Source organism: Pelophylax lessonae (assembly GCF_965119305.1).
Source record: "Pelophylax lessonae genome assembly, chromosome: 2".
Taxonomy (NCBI): domain Eukaryota; kingdom Metazoa; phylum Chordata; class Amphibia; order Anura; family Ranidae; genus Pelophylax; species Pelophylax lessonae.
Window position 1 is genome coordinate 467,388,402 of NC_138769.1, and position 23,219 is coordinate 467,411,620.

The window sequence follows — 23,219 nt, forward strand, 5'->3', positions numbered from 1 at the left end:
CCACCCACCACAGGGTGCCAGACAGCCAGTCACCCACAGACAGGGTGCCAGACAGCCAGCCACCCACAGGCCTTGTACCAGCTAGCCGCCCACAGGCCCTGTACCAGCTAGCCACCCACAGACCTTGTGCCAGCCACCCACCCACCACAGGGTGCCAGACAGCCAGTCACCCACAGACAGGGTGCCAGACAGCCATCCACCCACAGGCCTTGTACCAGCTAGCCGCCCACAGGCCCTGTACCAGCTAGCCACCCACAGACCCTGTGCCAGCCACAGGGTCTACCACAGGGTGCCAGCCAGCCACCCACCCACCACAGGGTGCCAGACAGCCAGCTATCCACCACAGGGTGCCAGACAGCCAGCTATCCACCACAGGGTGCCAGACAGCCAGCCATTAAGCATTAAACAAAAATTAACATGTTCAGTACCAGATTTGTGTCAAAAATTTACTTTATTTTTCAAAACTTTAAATGTACAAAATATTGGCCCATACCATACCGGCCGATACCGATACGTTGTGACCAAAATATCGGCCGATACCAATACGTTGTGACCAAAATATCGGCCGATACCAATACGTTGTGACCAAAATATCGGCCGATACCAATACGTTGTGACCAAAATATCGGTATTGGCCCTGAAAAAAAACACATCCGTCTATCCCTACTACAAAATATACCGTACCTGGAATTCTCTAGACGGAAGTCCCCCTGTGCGCAAATTCTGTGATTCAGGAGTGCAAGACCTAAAACATCTAAAATAAAGCTGCTATTAGTAAATAATGCTGATACATTTCAGTCTTTTTCTGTTAAATAGATAAACAGTAAATATTGAAAAGGCAGAAGTAATGTGATATGAGGCATTATAGTGTAAATAGCTTGTCACATATAGTTGAAGAGGAACACACAGGGAAAACTGACAGCTATAGTGATCGGGTAACCCAGGCCGGTGACCCCAGACTGGGAACACACACCCACAATGCCGCGCAGCCCCCTCCGCTGTCACAACAGAGCGGAGCATTGTGGGAAATGACAGGGGCTTTCGGCGGGTTGTTAAAATGGCGCCGCTGTAGTGACGGTTAACGGCTGAGGTTGATGCAGGAGACTGTGTAGGGGGTTCGCTGTTCACCGTGTTCTTCCGGAATGGCGACACCGGAGCAGAAGTCCCCAAATGTCTTGCTGCAGAACCTGTGCTGTCGTATACTTGGAAAGGGGGAAGGTAATGCGGCCCGCACCGATTCATTCTCTCCATGCTGCTCTCTTAGCTGTGTGCATGCCGGGTGACACCAGGAGTCCTGATGGCAGGGCCCGGGCTTTAAGGTGTCACTTCATCTGTGCACTGCACTGTGTGATGGCCGGGAGATTAGATTGCTTTACATTCACTGCATTGTGTAAAGTGTTTGGGATCTGGATGTATCCAGGGATGTCCTGTAATGTATGAGATCTGGATGTATCCAGGGATGTCCTGTAATGTTTGGGATCTGGATGTATCCAGGGATGCCCTGTAATGTTTGGGATCTGGATGTATCCAGGGATGTCCTGTAATGTATGAGATCTGGATGTATCCAGGGATGCCCTGTAATGTTTGGGATCTGGATGTATCCAGGGATGTCCTGTAATGTATGAGATCTGGATGTATCCAGGGATGTCCTGTAATGTATGAGATCTGGATGTATCCAGGGATGTCCTGTAATGTTTGGGATCTGGATGTATCCAGGGATGCCCTGTAATGTTTGGGATCTGGATGTATCCAGGGATGTCCTGTAATGTATGAGATCTGGATGTATCCAGGGATGCCCTGTAATGTTTGGGATCTGGATGTATCCAGGGATGTCCTGTAATGTATGAGATCTGGATGTATCCAGGGATGTCCTGTAATGTTTGGGATCTGGATGTATCCAGGGATGTCCTGCGATGTTTGGGATCTGGATGTATCCAGGGATGTCCTGTAATGTTTGGGATCTGGATGTATCCAGGGATGTCCTGTAATGTTTGGGATCTGGATGTATCCAGGGATGTCCTGTAATGTTTGGGATCTGGATGTATCCAGGGATGTCCTGTAATGTATGAGATCTGGATGTATCCAGGGATGTCCTGTAATGTATGAGATCTGGATGTATCCAGGGATGTCCTGTAATGTTTGGGATCTGGATGTATCCAGGGATGTCCTGTAATGTATGAGATCTGGATGTATCCAGGGATGTCCTGTAATGTATGAGATCTGGATGTATCCAGGGATGTCCTGTAATGTTTGGGATCTGGATGTATCCAGGGATGTCCTGTAATGTTTGGGATCTGGATGTATCCAGGGATGTCCTCTGATGTTTGGGCTCTGGATGTATCCAGGGATGTCCTGTGATGTTTGGGATCTGGATGTATCCAGGGATGTCCTGCGATGTTTGGGATCTGGATGTATCCAGGGATGTCCTGCGATGTTTGGGATCTGGATGTATCCAGGGATGTCCTGCGATGTTTGGGATCTGGATGTATCCAGGGATGTCCTGCGATGTTTGGGATCTGGATGTATCCAGGGATGTCCTGCGATGTTTGGGATCTGGATGTATCCAGGGATGTCCTGCGATGTTTGGGATCTGGATGTATCCAGGGATGTCCTGCGATGTTTGGGATCTGGATGTATCCAGGGATGTCCTGCGATGTTTGGGATCTGGATGTATCCAGGGATGTCCTGCGATGTTTGGGATCTGGATGTATCCAGGGATGTCCTGCGATGTTTGGGATCTGGATGTATCCAGGGATGTCCTGCGATGTTTGGGATCTGGATGTATCCAGGGATGTCCTGTGATGTTTGGGACCCGGACGGATCCAGGGATGTCCCGTTATGTTTGGGATCTAGATACACTGTAGTGTTAAAGTATTGGGGACGTCTGCCTTTTCACACACATGAACTTTAATTGTACCCCAGGCCGTAGGGTTTATTATTGAGTTGGTCCACCCTTTGAAACTTTAACAGATTCAACTGTTCTGCGAAGGCTGTCCACAAGGTTTAGAAGTGTGTCTATGGGAATGTTTGACCATTCTTTCAGAAGCGCATTGGTGGGGTCAGGTCCTGATGTTGGACGAGAAGGCCTGGCGCGAGGGTCCAGATGTAACCAGGGATGTCCTGTAGCGGCGAGGGTCCAGGTGTAACCAGGGATGTCCTGTAGCGGCGAGGGTCCAGGTGTAACCAGGGATGTCCTGTAGCGGCGAGGGTCCAGGTGTAACCAGGGATGTCCTGTAGCGGCGAGGGTCCAGGTGTAACCAGGGATGTCCTGTAGCGGCGAGGGTCCAGGTGTAACCAGGGATGTCCTGTAGCGGCGAGGGTCCAGGTGTAACCAGGGATGTTCTGTAGCGGCGAGGGTCCAGGTGTAACCAGGGATGTCCTGTAGCGGCGAGGGTCCAGGTGTAACCAGGGATGTCCTGTAGCGGCGAGGGTCCAGGTGTAACCAGGGATGTCCTGTAGCGGCGAGGGTCCAGGTGTAACCAGGGATGTCCTGTAGCGGCGAGGGTCCAGGTGTAACCAGGGATTTCCTGGCTATAAGCAAGGTCAATAAAGAAATGGATGAGCGAGATTGGGGTGGCGGAACTTGACTGTCCTACACAGAGTCCTGACCTGAACCTGATAGAATGCCTTTGGGATGAATTTGAGTGGAGCCTTCTCGTACATATCAGTGCCTGACCTCAGAAATGCGCTTCTGGAAGAATGGTCAGACATTCCCATAGACACACTCCTAAACCTTGTGGACAGCCTTCCCAGAAGTGTTGAAGCTGTTATAGCTGCAAAGTGTGGGCACACTCTATTGAACCCTATGGACTAAGACTAGGATGCCATTAAAGTTAATGTGCATATAAAGGCATTTGTCCCAATACTTTTGGTAATATAGTGTATATTGGATGATTACTTACAATCTGCTGTATTATAATTCAATCGCAAGGGGGCCCAGGTTCAGCTCCGCACATAGATCCAAGCAAAAAGCTTGCCAGGTTTCAAAGTAACTTGAAATTAAAAAAATAAATAAAAATAATACAATGGAAAAAGATCTGTGATTATAAAGTTGATCTCTACATATATGGGCTTTCCATGCTTTAGTGTGCAGGTTGATGTGCTGGCGCATCCAATAGTGTTCGTAGTCCAAGTCTAGCTAGGGATGTCCCATAGTGTTTTTGGGAATTTAATCTTGGGTATTGAAACATCAAGTGTTTTTAAACTCTACCATGATCAAATATATGTTACAGCTGTACGAATAATTGTTAGAAAATTGCGATCTCGATTTCCCCCCCCCCCCCTCTCTCTCTCACTATCTTAAAATGTTTTACAATGTATCATTTCCTTCTTTTAGATCAAGGGATTGAACTGCCGTCTGTAAGGCCCCTTTTACATGGGCGCACCGCCCCGACATAGTCCATTCTGCTCAGCGGGAGATCGATCCACCGATCCCTGCTGAGCAGGCGGATGACAGCTCTGTCTCCGTTCTGTGTGCATAGACGGAGCTGTCAGATCCCTGCTCTCCTCTATGGTGAGATCGGATGAGAACGGATAGCCTGTCCGTTCTCGTCCCATCCGATCCGAATCCTCCAGACGGATGGAAAATAGGGTTTCCATCCATCTGGATTTCACAGATAGGATTGCAATCGGATAGCAGCGGGTGTCAGCGGGGATGTCTCCGCTGACACCCGCTGCCCCATAGGGATGCATGGAGCATCCTATCAGGTCCGCCTGAAAAACTGACAGGCAGATGGGATCGCCCGTGTGAAAGGGGCCTTAGTGAGGGCAGTTTAACCTTTTTAAAGACTAATGCTGGCTATACCCTAAACCCATGGAATGGCAACAAATTACGGTCAATAAAAATCTCCATAGGCGACGCTTTAACATTTTTAACGGTTTACCAGTTTAGAGTTAGAGTGTAGCTCTTTTTTTTTTTCTTTTTTAACTATTGCTCACGCTCTGGCGATCGCAGCGATACCTCACATGTGTGGTTTGAACAGCGATTTCATTTGCGGCGCGATTTCCTTATACGTTTTCTTTCGTGCTCGAGCTCACGGCGACGGGGGCAGCTAAAATTATTATTTTTTTTTCCTATTTTTTTCCCTAGACCCCTCCACTAAACTTCAATGTATTCAAAACGCCTAAAACTGCATTTTTGAATATTTACTTTTTGAAACCTTCCACCTTTAGCAGCCGAGTAACCCGGATGTGAAGTCATGGACGCCGCCTCTGGTTTACATCATCGGAGACCCAATCAAAGCCGCATCCAGCTTAGATCAGGACTCCTTCCAGCTGGCTGGTTGCTTGGGTCTACCGGTGGGACGGGGGGACGTCCCCTCCCGCTCGCCGAGGTAACGATCGAGCAGCTCCCTAGCCGCATCGGTCTTGACCGCCGGAAAGCCGACTGCTGGCTCTAAACAACGGTACCGGGATGATGCCTTTAGCTAGAGGCATCATCCCGGTATAACCACGCAAAGTCAGCTGACGTAGTTTGCGTTGAGTGGTTAATCTTTCAATTTATAGTTCATTCGGGAGAAAATTTCCAAACTTGTCCTTCGTTTGTTTTTTTGTTTTTTTTTGGCTCAAAAATGTCACAACTGATTACCGATTCCTGACCATTAACTGGCCGAAAAACGAAAGAACTGTCCAAATGACTGATTTTCGGCCGATTTATCGTATAGTGTATGGCCAGCAAGAGCCTTTTTCTGGCGCTTGTTGCTTACAAGTTAAAATCAGTATTTTGTGCTAGAAAATTACTTTGAACTCCCAAACATCACACATCTCTCTCTCTCTTTTTTTTTTTTTAGCAGAGACCCTAGAGAATTATTAAATAGCAGTCGTTTGCGCAGCAGTCTTTCAAATTCAGAGCGAGCGGGGGACCATAAAAACTTAATGTACAACTATCTGATATAAGTCCGGATGTTTGATAACTCCTAGATACACATACTGTATGTGTGCTGGCCGGGCATGGTTTTAGAGCATGTATATGTATGTTCTTTTTGCACTATGCTTTTTTAATTTTTTGATAAAATCTTAAAATTCATTAAAATGTATTTAGACTACGCAATGTGGTTCAGTGTTTGCCGTATCTGTCAGAGTAGCGTTGCAGATCTGCTTCCGGTGATAAAATACCATTGTGGCCAATGGTAGGTTATAATTCTAAAAGGTAACCACTTTATTATGCCCTGATTATCACTGTAAAATATATTTTATGACCCAGCACCCTATATTGCACATTATAGGAGAACCTACATGTACACTGCAAAGTATATTGTAAATTTCGGGTCCTTCAGTCCAGGCCCCTTTTAACATTTGTACGACCTGAAAGTCGTGTAACTTTGCCCCGACTTGAAGCAATGCCTGTGTAATCTTGAGATCTATGGACCTCAAGTAGCATTAAAGTCAAACCAAAGTAGTGCAGGGACTAGGGCTGGGCAAAAAATCGATTTTGTAGAGTAAAACTATTTTTATTTTTGCAAACTCGAGTTTTTTGCCACAATAGTTTTTTCTGACTTTTCCGCGTTTCGTCCTTGTGCGTTACCATAGCGCGATATGAGCCAGCCCCCGCCCCTCGTAACCGACAGTACACACACACACTAGAGGTCACTCAGGGGCCCCCATGGCCTGCATGCGGGACACTTACCTGTACAGGCGGGCTGCCCTGGGCTCCAGCCAGCTCCTAGTCCGCTGCACAGCCAGGCCCAGGAACTGGCCACAACACACCGAGAACTCCCCAGTAACCGGACCACCGCCGCTGCCATCTCTGCTCAGAGTCTACAAGGAACGAGCCAATCATCGGCCACCGCCAGGCCTGGATGTGATGTCAGCTGCCGGGAGAGGAAGCGGGCGGTGCGTCTGAGGGGAGGCGGGGTTATACCTGTACAGGGGCTGTGATAGGTACAGAGACTAGCCACACCTGTACAGCGCTTCTCCTCAGTCCTCCACACAGGTGTGAGCTCTCCTCCTGTGAGCCTTCCCTCCCCGCTCAGCGCCCCTCATTCCATACAGTCCTTGTGCGTTACCATAGCGCAATATGAGCCAGCCCCCGCCCCGCGTAACCTCATTTACTTTTTTACTTTTTGTTTTGGGATTCTACGCATTTTAACTCTTGAGGACAATCGTAGCAATAAAGTTGCACTTTTGACACTATATCTGATGTCTGCAGTTATTTTTTAAGTGCATTGAAAAAAAAATTGAAAATCGAATCGAAACTCGAATTTTTCTTTAAAAATCGAAGATTTTTTTTTTTTTTTTTTTTTTTTAGGCAAAATCGCCCAGCCCTAGCAGGGACTAAGTTGAAGTCGCACTGATATGAATGGTACTCATTGCAAATCAAGGGGTACGACTTGTCATGCAGTCCTAAGTCGCAGGACAAGTGAAAGGGGCCTTAATGTCTTTTTAACCATAAAAGTAACTAACCTTGTTAGGCAGGCACATAAAAGGGCACATCCTACCTTGACAGCTCCATTGGCCTCTGCAGCGCACTAGCCCCTAAATCCTATGTAAATATCTTCTTTCAGAATGTGAATATATGTATGGGCTTACCCCCTAGTTGACAGTGCTTAGCTTTGGTATTAGGTGTCACTCGGGCTCCTAGGTAGGGGTAGGGTGTGGCACCTCATAGCACCTGCTGTACAGTGCATTGGGTAATTTAGGCTAGGTTCACATTTATGTGATATTGCAATGTGTACAAAATCATGCACGTTATTGTGATGTACAAAACAAGTGCATCTCTTTACAGGTATGTATTTGTTCCTCTAATTCTTAAAGGCAAGGGTATTTATTATTTGGAGCCTGCAAAGCATTGCACCCACAATCAGTGGATTGCAGGTGCAGTGCCAGGTTCCTGCAGACATTCAGTACAGCTCTCTGCCCATTCCTCTGTATGGGCAGCTGCAGGAAGAGTGAACAAACTACAAGAGCGCTGATCAGTGCCCTTGTAGTTCATTGAGAACTACAAACTGTCTGCCTCTGTGGAAGACGGGACCTGTCCTGTAGTTCATTCATTCACAGAGCCCTGTGAATGAATGATGTGACAGTGCTGCAGGAAGACGTACCTTCACCTGTTGTCACAGGGAGCGGGGGAATTGGATGAGGGTGCTGAACATCTTCACACCCTAAATATGGGTGTGACGTGTTCAGAATGTGAACTTATCCTTTAATGGCACCCCAATACACCTTGCTAACGTTGGTGCAAAATTGCACAACTTAGGCTAAGTTCACACTGGCATTGTGTTTTTTTTTTTTTTTTTTCAAAAGCCTATGCAAATGATACTTTAGAAGAAGAAATACCCTCAAAGCACCAAAAAAGGGACTTTAAATGGCACAACAGACAATCTGAACTCCAAAACATGAATTGTTAAAATGGTACTTTATTACAAAATGTATGAGTAAAAGTGTAAAATGATTGCAGCTAGTAAACAGTATACATAAATAATGGAAACCTTGACTATGAGAAACAATATATGAAGACCTCCCACAGGTTTCGACAATACGGATTTTTGTCCTTCAGCGATGCTCATACATAGGTTCAAAGTTATTCCATGATACAAAGTCAGCATTAAGATACATACACATCCATATAGTGCAGAGAAAATTGAATTTTAGGCTAAGAGTTTTAATATTTTAAAATACCCTTTTAGTTCCGTTGGCACGAGGCATATACTTTGGTATATATATTTTCCAGATATAGTACAATAAATGACACATAGTTGACATGATTGCTAACCAAACTGTTTAAGATGCTTAATTGTATTCAGCCGCAAAGGAATGATAAAAACAAAGTAGAAGTATGTTGCTGCCTCCCTAAAGACCTCAACAGGTGGAGAGGGCTGCCACACCCGGACTGGCTGGGCTACTGGGGTTCAACGCCACCTGGCTGCATGTGACAACTTTGTGTCAATTATAGTACTGTATGCATGTGTATGTATCTAAACCACTTTACCACTAGAGCATTTTGCTGTCTTACGTCTGGGCCACTTTTTGCGATTCGGCGATGTGCGACTTTAAATGACAATTGCGCGGTCATGCAACGCCGTACCCAAACGAACTTTTTTTTCCCACAAACAGAGCTTTCTTTTGGTGGTATTTGATCACCTGTACGATTTTTACTTTTTGCGCTATAAACAAAAAAAAAAGCGTTTTATTTTGAAAAAATAACAATATTTTTAACATTTTTTTATATGAAATTCCCCCCAAAAAAGATGTAAAAACCAATTTTTTAAAAATTTTTTGGCCAATTTGTTTTCTGCTACCCATGTTTGGTAAAAAAAATCGCAATAAGCGTATTTTGATTGGTTTGCGCAAAAGTTATTGCGTTTACTAACAAAGGGAAAGATTTCTGTCATTTTTGGTGTTTTTTTTTTTAACGAGTAATGGCGGCGATCTACTGTGATATCTTTACTGTGTTTACAGTGCGGGTGCTTGAAAATGAGCTTAAAAAAAATGTATCATGCAGAAGGAATCTAATGTCCCACAATGCTCTGTAATGATAGCATAGAGCAGTGATGGTGAACCTTGGCACTCCAGATGTTTTGGAACTACATTTCCCATGATGCTCTTGCACTCTGCAGTGTAGTTGAGCATCATGGGAAATGTAGTTCCAAAACATCTGGGGTGCCAAGGTTCACTATCACTGGCATAGAGTGTCCTGCAGTCCCTTACTTCTATGAACTTCCTGTTTGTGCTGCTTGAAGGCTGCCATCAACTTCAGAGGGTAGCTGTGTAAATCACTTCAGAATATCTCTGAGAAACAATTGGATGTACCCAGTAGCACCTGGATGCCCCTCTTCTCTTTCTCTGCTCATCCAATTGCTCATAAATCAGCATCTTCTGCAGGAGGCCAAACATGAGATACAGTAATCCCCCGCTACATCGCGGTTCAGTTTTTGCGGTCCCGGTAATTCGCGGTTTTTTTGTAATGTTATTTTACTATATAAATCATTAAAAATGAAAGATTTTTGTGTTTTCCATAGCTCTTGCTATGTCTCTAAGTATCTTTTATGTGTTTAAATGAGTTTCTATTGTTTTAAAAGTGTGTTTAAAGACCTTAAAATGCTTTTACACGTACAGTGACAGTAAAAAAATCATGCCTACAATGCATTTTAATAGGGTTTTTCTATTTCGCGGAATTTCACTTTTCGCGGCTGGGTCCAGAACGCAACCCCCGCAATGGAGGGGGGTTTACTGTAAAGCCTAGTAAAGGAATCAATGTTGCTGCCTTCCCTGCTAATGGAGTATGCACAGGAATTCATCACTATGACAAGTCACACCTCAAATTGTTTATTTCCTGTAATGTTGCTTCCCTTTAAAAAGGAAAAAAGTATGCGTTTGTGGACTGGTATTAACGCACTTCAAACGTGGCATAAGGTGTTTGGGGAGTGTTTTTAAAACCTCATTAACACTTGTAAAATGCCAGTTTAATGTCCATACTAAAGCGCATTACCTTTTTATAGGAGCATTTGTTAAGAGTTAGAAATTTAGTCAAGTGTAAACAAGCCCTAGGTGCTTGTACTTATTTGGTGCAATTCATGTGTAGGACAGCCTTATGAAATAAATGGATGGCCCTAAACACGACATGCAAAATCAATTGCACTGTTGTATTTGCATAGGTGTGAATTAAGCTCTAGGGCAGGGTTTCTCAACCAGGTCCCTCCCTGAGGTTTCTAGGGGTTCCTAGAGAAATGGGCAATTTCTGCCTCTCAGATAGATTTCCAATGACACCATTGTTCCTTTTAGCTATCAGTAAGGGGGTAATTCTTCCCAATGATAGAGTAAGGAGCTTTCTTCCCACTGACTGTCACACTAATCTGTCATAAGTTGTAGATTTTTCATTTTTAGTTGGGGTTCCCCTGAGACCAGAAATGTATTTCAAGGGTTCCTCTGTGTTAAAAAGGTTGAGAAAGGCTGTTCTAGGGGTTATCAGGAGCTCATATTTCTTCTAAAATATCTCGGGTAGAGTCCACTCTAGACCTTCTCACCCAAGGTATGGAACCATTTGAATGGGCTGAAATCTTACCAGATCGCACCAAACGTAGTACATGCACTACCAGGGTGGATTTGATTTAAATCAAGTCGATTTAATTTATGATTTAAATCACTGATAAAAAGGCTTGATTTAAATCAACTGTCATCTAGACATATGCCGGTTTTCGGTAATTCGATATATCGCGGTATTGCATAGCCACGGTATTGTTATTGTGGCATTTTTAAAATACCGAGTTTCTCTGTCAAGTCTGCCTGACTTGTGAATTGATACATTTCAGTGAGCTGGATGACTCATTCACTCACACAGCTAATGCCTATCAGCAAAGTCTCCTAACTATAAACAAAAATGATTACATTTGTATCTTTTCCTTCCCTCTGCCAGGGAGAAAGGAAGTTTAACCTCTTAAAGACTGGATCTTTTTCTGACACTTGTTGTTTGCAAGTTAAAATCAGTTTTTTTTGCTAGAAAAGTACTTAGAACCCCCAAACATTTTATATATTTTTTTAGCAGAGACCCTACAGAATAAAATGGCGATTGTTGTAATATTTTATGTCACACTGTATTTGCGCAGCAGTCTTTCAAACGCAATGATTAGACTTTAATGAATAATAAAAAAAAAAAAAACGTAACAGTAAAGTTATCCCAATTTTTTTTTTTTTTGTTACACAGAGAATCGTGAGAGAATCGTGATCTTTATTCCAAGCTAAAAAATCGTGATTCTCATTTTGGCCAGAATCGTGCAGCTCTAATATATATATATATATATATATATATATATATATATATATATATATATATATATATATATACACACACACACACACACACACACACACACACGCATAGCAGCCCACATTACATTATTATATAGCCATCAAGCAGTGTCTACAAAAAATGCAGAAAGCTTGCCAGAGCAGGAACTGCAGGTTAGTCGCATGGTGCAAAAGCAGGATGGATTTCAAGGCCACTGAATTTTAAAAAAATGCTGCATGCACCTTTTTTCTGCGGAAAATGAGGGCATAGCAGCCCGTTCAAATCAATGGGCTGCTATGCCTGTGCAAATGTGGGCCGCCAACCCGCATACATGTGAACCACCAACCCGCATACATGTGAACCAGGCCTAAAGCAATAGTAAAGTCATTTATAAACAACACCTCCTTCAGGTTTAACCACTTCTTGACCACAAGGATTTGCCCTCTTAATGACCAGGCCATCGGATCGGAGCCGAGCGCCAGGACCAGTTATCACCAGTTAGGCCAGACACTGCTTGATGACCTATTTTAGGCCTGGTTCACAGAGTCTGTACTGACTGACTATATAATAATGTGCATAAGTGAACCAAAGCCCCTAAATTCAGCAATGAAATTGAAGTGAGGTGGAAATTTAATAATTTAAATTTAATAATAGAATACCGTGATAATACCGTATACCGTGGCAAAACCTTAATCAATTAATCGCAGCATGAAAATCTGATACCGTCACAAGCCTACTGTCATCTCTGTCCTGCAGCGGCTTCTCCTCTGACCGTTCACTTTAATGGGACGGCTGGTGATGCGGCAGTGACACAGCAAAGTGAGGGAAGTGGCGGGCAGCAGATGAGTGAATGCCCGCTAACAGGCGCTGCCATGATGGATCTGAAATGACAGGTGCTCTTTAAATGTAAGGACTAATGGCTAGAATACACGGGCCGAATATCGCCCGATCATTCGACCACCAACTTATGAAAAAGTGTTCGTTGGTCGAAAACGTTGCCAACATACACAGGCCGAATATCGCCCGACCGTTTGACCGCCGACCATCGAAACAGTGCATGCGTGATGATCTACAGATTTTAAATGAACGACCTTAACACCAACATATAGAATATCGTTCGTTCGCAAACGAGACGACAGAATTTTTTGATTTTTTCAAACGGGATTTTTCGTTCACAATATCGATATGGGTCACTGATGGCTGGGCATTAATGAGTAGCATATCGGCCGATTTTCTTATCGTGTATTCCGGCCATTATTCTTGCTGATAGTTTAGAATCTTTAATATTTGTAAACAAAATAAAGGTTTCTTATTTAGAGCCCATTCACACTGGAGCGGCACGACTCTGTACTACTTCGGGGGCGACTTGTGAAGTTCTGTGCACCGCGACTTCGGCGCGACTTGCACGGACTTCATAAAATGAATGTCAATGTAAGTCGCTCCGAGGTCGCCCCGAAGTAGTACAGGACCCTTTTTCTAAGTCAGAGCGACTTGTGTCGCTCCTATTAGAACGGGTCCTGTAGCAGTCAATGGACCGCGAGGGACCGCGACTTGTCAGGCTAACAAGTCGCCTGACAAGTCGCTCTAGTGTGAATGGAGCCTTAGAGCCGGTTCACACTGCCACGACTTGTCAGGCCACTTGGTCGTCTGACAAGTAGCGCTCTATTCTGTGCAATGGAACCGTTCTAATCAGAGCGACTTGAGTCGCTCCGACTTAGGAAAAGGTACCTGTACTACTTGGGGGCGAAGTCGGAGCGGCTTGCATTGACTTCTATTAGAGAAGTCGTTTGCAAGCCGCGATGAAATATTTGAGTTGCCCCGGTTTGAACCGGCTCTTAGAATAATAAGCTGTCAGGTTAGTAAAACAGCGACATCAGAACCAATTTTAGGCTCCGTTCACATATAGGCGTTTTCGCATTCTGCCTGCGATTCTGACCCATTGCAAGTAGTGGGACGCCTGACGCCCAAAAGAAGTTTTCGTACTCTGCGCGATTTTACCGCGACACTCGCGGCAAAATCGCACCAGGTTTGGGGTGCCATTCTAAGTCACAGGAATCGCTCGGGCGTCTAGCGACTTGCAATGGTTTGGAATCGCGGCAATTCTGCCCACGATCCGAAGTGCCTATATGTGAACGGAGCTATAGGTTAATAGGTTAATCACACATAGTTGGAGAACTACTAAAATTGTTTTATTTAACTAAAATGATAACATTATATTACATATTTTTGTATTCTCTTCAATGTTTAATAACTGCAGTGCATAAACAAAATATCTATGAAAAAACAGAAACAAAAGAACCTAAACTGAATATTTCCGCTGGGTCCACACAAAAAAAACTTCAAACACGGTCCTTTTATCACAGCATGTCTTCTCACAATGTTTCATTCGGGCCACCAGGCAACACTTCATTAAAATATTCCCAAATCGGGTCTTTTTTACCGCCTTTTGCCATTTTTCTCCTCGTGGGAGGAATATAGCACTTCAAGCTATGTGCAGAAAGATCACCTCTGCGTTTCAGGTGCTTTTAATGTATTGGCACCCACAGTGCCTTTTAAAACACAATGCGCCCCTCAATGATCATGTTAGTTTGGAGTGTGGGGAGAGTGTTTCCTGAATTTCTTCAACACTCAACATCAGGGTTTCCATTATATTTAGTTATAATATATATATATTTACACCTGTGTGTCCTGCTACTTGACATTTGTCACTTGACAAAGTACATTAGCTTCTTTGGGCCAGAGCCACGTGTTTTTTGCCCTATATACTTCAATAGGGTGATTGAAAATGTGTGTGATCATGTGTTTTTTTTTTTTTTTTTTTTGTGTAATTGTTCACCTCTCCTCCTAGTAACTAGCTTTACTTTGATTAAAAAAACACTCAAGGCTAAAAATCCTAAATAAACATACACAACTGTTAAAAAATAATATAAAAAGCTCCAAAAAGTTGCCTGAAAATGCTTTTGCTAATAGGCTCCCTAGTGATAGCATTAGGCAGGTCAGAGGCCCTCTTTATGGAGACCCCCCCCCCCCCCCCCATATGTCGACCCTCCAGTGCAGCTAATCAAGGACAGTTCGGTGGTCACTACAGTAAAAGAGATTGGGTGACTGTAGAGATGCCCAGAACACTTTTATTGAACAGCTGATTATTTATATATATATATATATATATATATTATATATTTTATTTTTTTTTATTTTTACAAAAGCTTGGTTCTAGGGATGACTCAATAGATCGCAGCGAGGTAGCTGCTCTGGTACGCATGAAAACCTGACCCAGAATCAGGTCGTCTACGGATGATTTAGCACTGAGTTCTAAATAAACATGTGGTGCGCTCCGGGAGAGAGGCGGCCCACTTCCGTCCGTGTGCCAGGCCCCCCGCCCCGGCAAGGGGGTGTGGGAGTCGGCTATCCCAGGCCAACGTGGGCTCCATGGCATTGCCGTATTGTCACCTTTAGAGTGAATACTTCCTTAGAGGCATTCAATCATAGTCCAACAGATGGTAGCTTCTCCCTATTGGCTCCTCAGCCAAGCACATACACCAAATGTCTGAACCTGCGGTTCTTCTCGTACTGAGCAGGATTACTATTGCCACAACGCAATCACTGGATTGAGTTAGGCTGAGGCTGCTTTTACCTATTACAAGTTGGGCTTGTATGGTGTAAGGTGGCTGCTCTGCGTCCATTCAGACCTGGAGCCGTTTCTCAGCCCTGCCCCCCCTCTCCTCATTGGCTCACTGACTTCGACAGCAGCAGGAGCCAATGGCACCCACTGATGTCTTATCAAATAAGGAGGCAGAGTCCCAGCCGAGACAGCCCAGACTCTTGTGCAACATCCTTGGATCAAGATGGGGCTCAGGTAATTATTAGGGGGACTGATGCACACAATTTTTTTTTATCTTAATGCATAGAATGCATTAAGTAAAAAAAAAAAACCTTCCTTTAAAATCACTTTAACCTCCCTGGCGGTATGATTCTTTTGGATTTTAGGTGCTGAAAGCGGTACCATTATTTTAGGTGCTGAAAGCATGTAATTCTTGTGAATGAGCAGCCCAAACCAACTGTATACATTTATTATACATTATATATATATATATATATATATATATATATATATATACATAGATTATGTATACATATATTATATATATATATATATATATATATAATGTATACAGTTGGTTTGGGCTGCTCATTCACAAGAATTACGTGTGTATATATATATATATATATATATATATATATAATATATATATATATATATAATGTGTGTGTGTGTGTGTGTATATATATATATATATATATATATATATATACGTATATATATATATATATATATATATATATATATACTGTATATATATGTATGTGTATATATATATATATATATATATATATATATATATATATATATATACATATATTTACATAAAAAGTACAGTAAAACTGCAGGAAAGGGCACTGGGGGGTAATGTAATGTGATTTTATTTTATTTTGAACGATATCAGTGTGTTTGGTGCATTTTACATTCAAATTTGCCGCCGGTTCCACCCCCCGGCGGACGTCACGTCGCCGGAGACGGAAGCCGGGGCTCGCAGACGATCGGGAGAGAGCTCCGCCGCCGCACACAGCTCGCAGTCTTCGCTGGATCCCGGAGAAAAGGTAAGTAAAACCTCCTCCAGCATCCAGCGATCTTCTTAGCGCTACCCCGAGTGTGACTCAGGGTTACCGCTTTTGGCACTAAAATCTTACCCCGAGTCACACTCGGGAATACCGCTAGGAAGGTTAAGTTTCATTCAGTCCCTGTTCACACTGGGGCAACTGACAGGTCGCCATGGGTCGCCTTCCATAGAGAAGCTGCGGACCCGTTCTAATAGGAGCGACACAAGTCGCTCTGACTTAGAAAAAGGGTCCGGAGCTTCTTTGGGGCGACCCGGAGCGACCTGCATAGACTTCAATGTTATGAAGTCCGTGCCGGCCGCTCCGAGGTCGCGGTGCGAGCAGCACGCCGCGACCTATGAGGTCGCCCCGGCAAGTAGCATCGCCCCAGTGTGAACGGGGCCTCACAGTATTTGCTATTAAGGTTTAATTGTGTCGGTTTGGCAAAGTGATACACAGTTAATAAATAATGCAGGAATGTGTAACATATATCTGTACTGTAAACATTATCAGAATAAAGACGGATCTGTGTTGCTTACATTGTTTTGAGCCATAGTAAGGGAAATACAAATTAGAGGGCAGCACAATGTTTTAGTAGTTAGCACTTCTACCTTTGCAGTGTTGGGCTCCTCAAATTCTGTCTAGGAATCTATTTTCATGGAGAATACAAGTTCTCTGCTGTGCTTGCGTGGGTTTCCCTCCACACTCCAAAAACATGCTGTTCAATTGACTCCCGTCTAAATTGGCTCTAGTATGTATGCATGTGAAATTTGGATAGTTAGATTTAAAGCTCTTTGAGGGCAAGGACTGATGTAAAAGTGCACGAATTACCGGTGCTATTTAAATGGCTTTAAAAAAATAAATAGTGTGTGTTTTACTAGAACAAGAATCCAAGTCTGTTGAACTATTACAGTGAGTAGCCCTGACTAGATCCAGCAAAACCAAGTCCGATTTTGGAGTTCCCCGCTCATCATGTCTGCAGTCGTAAAATCAGACTTTTATTTTACCTTCCATTATCTGCGCTGGAAAATATAAATGGCATACCTGCACTGAGACAGTTGTTTGCTTTTTATTGCTTCAGTTCTTATGTCACAGCTCTTCAACAATCCCTAGATAGCAGCTGTAAAAACTCATCAGTGAAATCAGACTTTTCAAGTTCCTTCTTAAAGTAGTTCTAAAGCCAAGACGTTTTTTTACTTGAACGCATTCCCTACATTACCCACTTCAATACCGGGCACTTTCACCCCCTTCCTGCCCAGGCCAAATTTCAGCTTTTAGCTCTGTCACACTTTGAATGACATTTGTTCAACCATGCAACACTGTACCAAAATGACATTTTTATCATTCATTTAAAACGGGGCTTTCTTTTGGTGGTATTTAATCACTGGGTTTTTCATTTTTTTGCTAAACAAATGGAAAAAGAACAAAATGTTTTTTTTTTTAAAGTTTTTCTTGCTGTTAATTATAAAATTTAGCAAATAAGTAATTTTTCTTCTTCACTGTGCACTGATTGAGGCTGTACTGATGAACACTAATGAGGTTGCACTGATTGGCCCTAATAGGTGGCACTGATGGGGCTGTACTAATACGGCACTAATAATCAGGACACAATGACCTCACTGTACCCTGTCAGCCTTGCCGGTGATCAGCTTTCCTTTCCTCGCACAGAGACAGTATGTTAGGAAAGAAAAGCTGATAACCAGCAAGTCTGTTTACATGTGATCAGCTGTGATTGGACACAGCTGATCACATGGTAAAGAGCGGCTATGATTGGCCCTTTACTGCGATCAGCTTTGTCCAAAGGACACAGAGGACGCGCGGGAAGGGCAGTTATGGGAGGATATCCATGGATGCCCAGCCTTGATGGTTATCAGCTTTCCTTTCCTCACACAGAGAAAGTTTGTGAGGAAAATAACGCTGATAACCAGCAAAGTCTGTTTACATGTGATCAGCTGTGATTGGACACAGCTGATCACATGGTAAAGGGCGGCTGTGATCAGCTTTGTCCAAAGGACACAGAAGATGCGTGGGAAGGGCAGTTCTGAGAGGACATCCACGGACCACCTCCCAGAGCTGGAGAGCCACCCTATACCCAATAGACAGGGAAGTGGTTAGGGTAAAATATGTTCCAGTAGTCCTATCACCCCCTCAACCTCCCTATATATGTACAGTACCTGAGTCCTATCTCGATCCAGCGATGAGCCTGTCTGCAGCAACGCTGGTCTCTCTTCCTCTCCTCACAGGACTCTGTGAGAGCAGTGGAAGTCATAGGCTCCTGCTGCTGTCAATCAAATTCTTTGAGGAGGGAGTGGTGGGTGGGGCTGTGCTGCACTGTGTGTCTATGGATGCACACAGCCCTGCTCAGGAGTGAGCTCACAGGTGTGCCCTCATGGCAATTGGCTTGCTATCAGGACACATACAGAAGAAGAGAAGCCAAGAGCACCAATTAGGGGAGGAAGAGGAGGTTTGACACCGCTTTGTGCAACAGTATCGCAGGTAAGTATAACATGTTTATTATTTTAATAAAAATGTTCTTGTACAAACACTTTAGGCTGTTTGCTTACCACAGACTTAATCCCTTCTTTCCTGATTGGCTGGAACTATTTTTCCTGTTGGCTAAAATCAGCCAGTAGAAAAAAATCTAGTCAATGGGAGATGAAGGACAGTAAAAGGAAAGTGGATTTTTACAGTTTTATAGCTGCTATATAAGGATTGCAAGAGAGCTGTAACACCAGAAAAGTATCCATAAAGAACTTAAAAGTGACACTTTTGGTTCATTAAAATGATTTGCTATTGACATGTTTGTCCTCTTGTATTTCTTACTTTTCCAGCGGATGTAGCCCAGCAGTTTCAATATGCAGTTCGAGTGATTGGCAGTAATTTTGCCCCAACCGTTGAAAGGGATGAGTTTCTTGTTGCTGAGAAAATTAAAAAAGAATGTAAGTATTTTTTACAGAAAATGAATACTTGTTTCATTTAGAACTCAGGGCAGAAATATTTGAACAACAATTGTTGAGGCAATCTGAGGGTAAAAAGTCACCTGAAGCCTGATAGTTCCTGACCTCTCAGCTACTGAACCTCACATGCTGGTCCTAATTCACCATACTGTTAAATGTAAAGGTTTTCAAAAGGGATATAGAATGCATGTCAAATGCATGTCAGCAAAATCCTATTGACTTCAATTGAGCAGTACATGGGGAAGTTCCGAGGCTGTGTTTGACCTGCTTTGTGCTGTGCTGCGTTTCTTTGGACGCAGCGTGTCTTAGTAAAGTGCCTTTGAACTGCAGTCAAAGCAGATCAAATGGTGCCTTTTTCTGCCAAATGGTGCGTTTTCAACACAATCACATCTTCTTGCCTTAAGATGGAAAATGCAGTGCTTGACTTAAATGCTCTTGCACATAAACCTTATGTAATGTACATTCTTCTGATAAAACAGCTTGCACACAAACTGGCAGGGAGTTCATTTTGGCGTGCTGAAATGTCAGAAAACCTGCAAAGTGCTTTGATAAAAAAGGAGAGTGCTCCTAGAGGGTGGCTGCTGGCCTTTGATGCAGCTAAAAAAGACTGTTGTCTGCAGCCTTGGTAAGCAGGGGTATATTGCATTACCTACCAAATGAAGCACAGAAACATAAAAGGCAAAAGATGGAACACCAATGTCCCAAAGCATCTTAAAGAAGTTTACATTTTTCATTATTCATTTTAAAAAGTTTCAGGTTTTGCTTACCAAAAAGACATTGGCGCTGATCAAGAGGGGAAAATCCGTCAGGATGGTTGTACAGAAGTCGATTGGTAGACACACACAACCACAGTGTCTATACATGGGCTATAGCAGCTCGTATTCTCTTTACATGTTGGCAGTGCCCGCTGACAAAATAGTTAAATCTGCAGAATCGAATAGGGTTAAAGTACTCAACAGACCATTGCAAAGCAGTTATGTGCTACTGTGATATTAAAGTGATTTACCTAACTTTTTTATGTTCTGTAAAGGGCTGTTCAGTAATCCTTTTCTTTTCTACAGTTGTGCGTCAGAGAAGAGAAGCAGATGGTGCTCTGTTTTCAGAGCTGCATAGGAAACTCCAGTCACAAGTAAGTACAGAATGTCACAAATAAAGTAAAATTACACTCTGTGTAAATACGCCACAGTATGTTTGTGTATATTTCATCACAGATACGTGATAGTTTAGGTATTTGGGTTTTAGATGTGCAAAGAGAGAACACACAAATACTTATAAGTATAAATGATGACAGATACAGATAAATGTAATACCATTAGAAAATATAACCAGAATACTTAGTGTTACTAAACTCAGGACCCTGTATTCACTATATCTGGGCTCCCACAGTACACAGAACATGGAAATGTAATTATTGTAGTTAATATAAACTGCTAAATACCTTTTCTCTTTCGTTCATTGACGGACACAGCTCCTGATCTTCATAACCATTGGGTTGTACTGCCCCCTACGGGAGTAGGACACTAGGCAGAAAAAGAATCTGACTATGCATATGGGAAGTCCAAGGGGGTATACTCCCTCTCCCTGCTGTAGGTACTCAGTTTTTTTTCTGCCTAGTCAGGAGTAAGGACCTAGTTCCTTGCTGTGATCTCTGGTCCTGGCAATTTTTTTTAGATTAAAAATTGTTTCTCCTGTTTTTTTCTTGTGAGATCTATAATGAACTGCCAGACTGGGTGATTAGCTGGATAATCTAGATCCAGTGGTCACCCCAGTCTGGCCAGCGAGCGCACGTAGACCTCGGGTCCATGCTAGGTCGGCTGCAACATAGCCCCACGGGGGCTGGCCTTCGAGTTAAAAACCTTGCGAGGTCGCATACGACTGGGTTTAGGCCTGATTTGCAGCGTTCCTCCTGGCCGACAGACCCCCATTTCGATGGCGAGGGATTCTGTCTGGAGCGGTGCCCACCTAGTTCTTGGTATGGTAAAAAGCTGTCCCCCCCTCTCCCCCTCGAGGGTTTTGGGGGGAAGCGGGCCCGCCTCTGGGTTGGTCATACCCCCCGGGTTCCCCGCCTCCGTCAGGCACCCTCCTTTTCATCTGTCCCCCCATCCTACCCCCCTCCACTTATGCTGGGGCTGTTTGGGTGGTCTGGTCCACCTCCCTGGGGTGGGGGCAGGATGCTGTGCTGGCAGGGGGGGCCGGGGGGTGCGCCGCCGGCAACCAGACGATCAGCTGTTCTGGGGTCGGTTGTACCTGGTGGGGGCTCCTACCAGGGCCCCCTGTCCTGCCTGGGTCTGTCCTTGAGGCCTAGAGATCCCTCCAGGGTCCCTGGGAGCCCAGTGCTTCCACGCGGGGCCGCTATTTTGTTGTAGGCTGTGTAATCCCATGCCCGGCGGCCATGTTTGTATAGTCAGGCGGCCAATTTGTGGTTGTTTGCCATTAAAAATAGCTGCGGCCATGCCAGTGGAGGCCGATTTCGGTGGTGGGGGCCCCTCCTTATCCCCTGGTGCTGACTCCTGAATCTTTTCACTTCCTGATCGCCGCACGTAGAGTGCAGATTATCCTGGTGGCTGCAGGTGCCTGTTTCTGCTGTGTGGTAAGTCTGGTGGGGTTCTCTCCCTCTCTGCTGAGGATCGCTTAGTGCTTTTGCCTGGCGACCGGGTGGTGCTGCCAGTGCGGTGGGGGTTGTCCCTTGCAGTGTTTTACACTTTTTGTGGGGTCCCCTGGTGACTCCTAGAGGCTTTTGAGCACATCTCCCCACCTGACCCCCTCTCTGAGGCTGCGGGGCCCTCCCGATTCCAGCCATCCATCGATGCACTGACGGCAGTCCTTTGTGTCCCGGGTGGTGGTTTTCGGGCGATGGGCTAACAAAAAGCGTCCCCCCGCCTCCCCCTGCCTCATCTGTCTCATAAGGTCCTGAATCTGATTCGGCCGCTGTGGACGTGGGTCACCCTGCATGGGTCTGTGACCATTCGCCCAGGATACTCAGATAGTGAGGATGATTCCTCCACATCTGCAACCACGCACGAAAAGGCGCTGGTGGAAGCACTGATTGTATCTGTGCATGAGACCTTAAAAATGGAGCACGCAGCTGCGACGGAGGCATGGGTTCCTTTTGGCACTCCCAAGCCATCCAGAGCATCAAAGGTGTTTCCTTTCCCTGCCTATTTTGACAGAATTGTCGCTAAAGAGTGGGGACGACCAAAGCATCCCCTTGGGGTCCCTGGATGACATCATTAAAGGTCTCACAGGGGAAAAGAGTACTTTTCTTCCACAGGCTAAGGGCAAGGAACCTCATTATAGACGTGGACCCTCCTTCTCAGCTCATAAGAAGTTTTTTCGTCCCTCAGGGTTGACTGACAAGGGCTGGAAGCCTTTCAGCACCTCTTCTGAAGGATCCAAACTAACCTGGTCTGGCAAGCCGAGAGTGAGCCTCTCCAGACCCGCGGACAAGGCTCTGTATCAGGGGGGCATCTTTGTTAGTTTCCTTACCCGTGGTAGAAGACAAATGGGTCCACAAAGTCACCCCTGTCCCCGGACCGTTTACAGGTTTTGTTTGGGGCTGTACTGACCTATTGCTTCAAGGGGTGATTGTCCCGGTTCGGAACATTTTCAGGGTTTTTACTCAAACCTGTTTATAGTTCCCAGGAAGGAAGGCAAGGTGTGTCCAATCCTGGATCTCAAGTCACTGAACTGCTTTGTGCGTGTGCAGAAGTTCAGGATGAAGTTATTTGCACGGTGGTGGCATCCCTGCATCAGGAGTATTTTCTTACCTCTAACAACATCAAGGGTGCTTACCTTCACATTCCAATATGCGCCGGTCACCAGTGATTCCTCTGCTTTGCCATAGAAGAGGAGCTTTATCAGTTTGTGGCGTTACCCTTTGGTCT

At 44.5% G+C, this 23,219-nt stretch overlaps 1 protein-coding gene across 1 annotated transcript in view; it reads left to right on the plus strand.

Annotated features, from left to right (window-relative positions):
• The first annotated feature begins 1,009 nt into the window (after positions 1-1,009).
• TUBGCP3 (tubulin gamma complex component 3) overlaps positions 1,010-23,219 on the plus strand; it is a 237,541-nt gene continuing 215,331 nt past the window's right edge. The window contains exons 1-3 of the mRNA XM_082245180.1: positions 1,010-1,218; positions 19,210-19,317; positions 20,397-20,464. Of these exons, the coding sequence (XP_082101306.1) occupies positions 1,143-1,218; positions 19,210-19,317; positions 20,397-20,464 (252 nt within the window). The 5' untranslated portion in view covers positions 1,010-1,142. The remainder of the gene's footprint in view (positions 1,219-19,209; positions 19,318-20,396; positions 20,465-23,219) is intronic.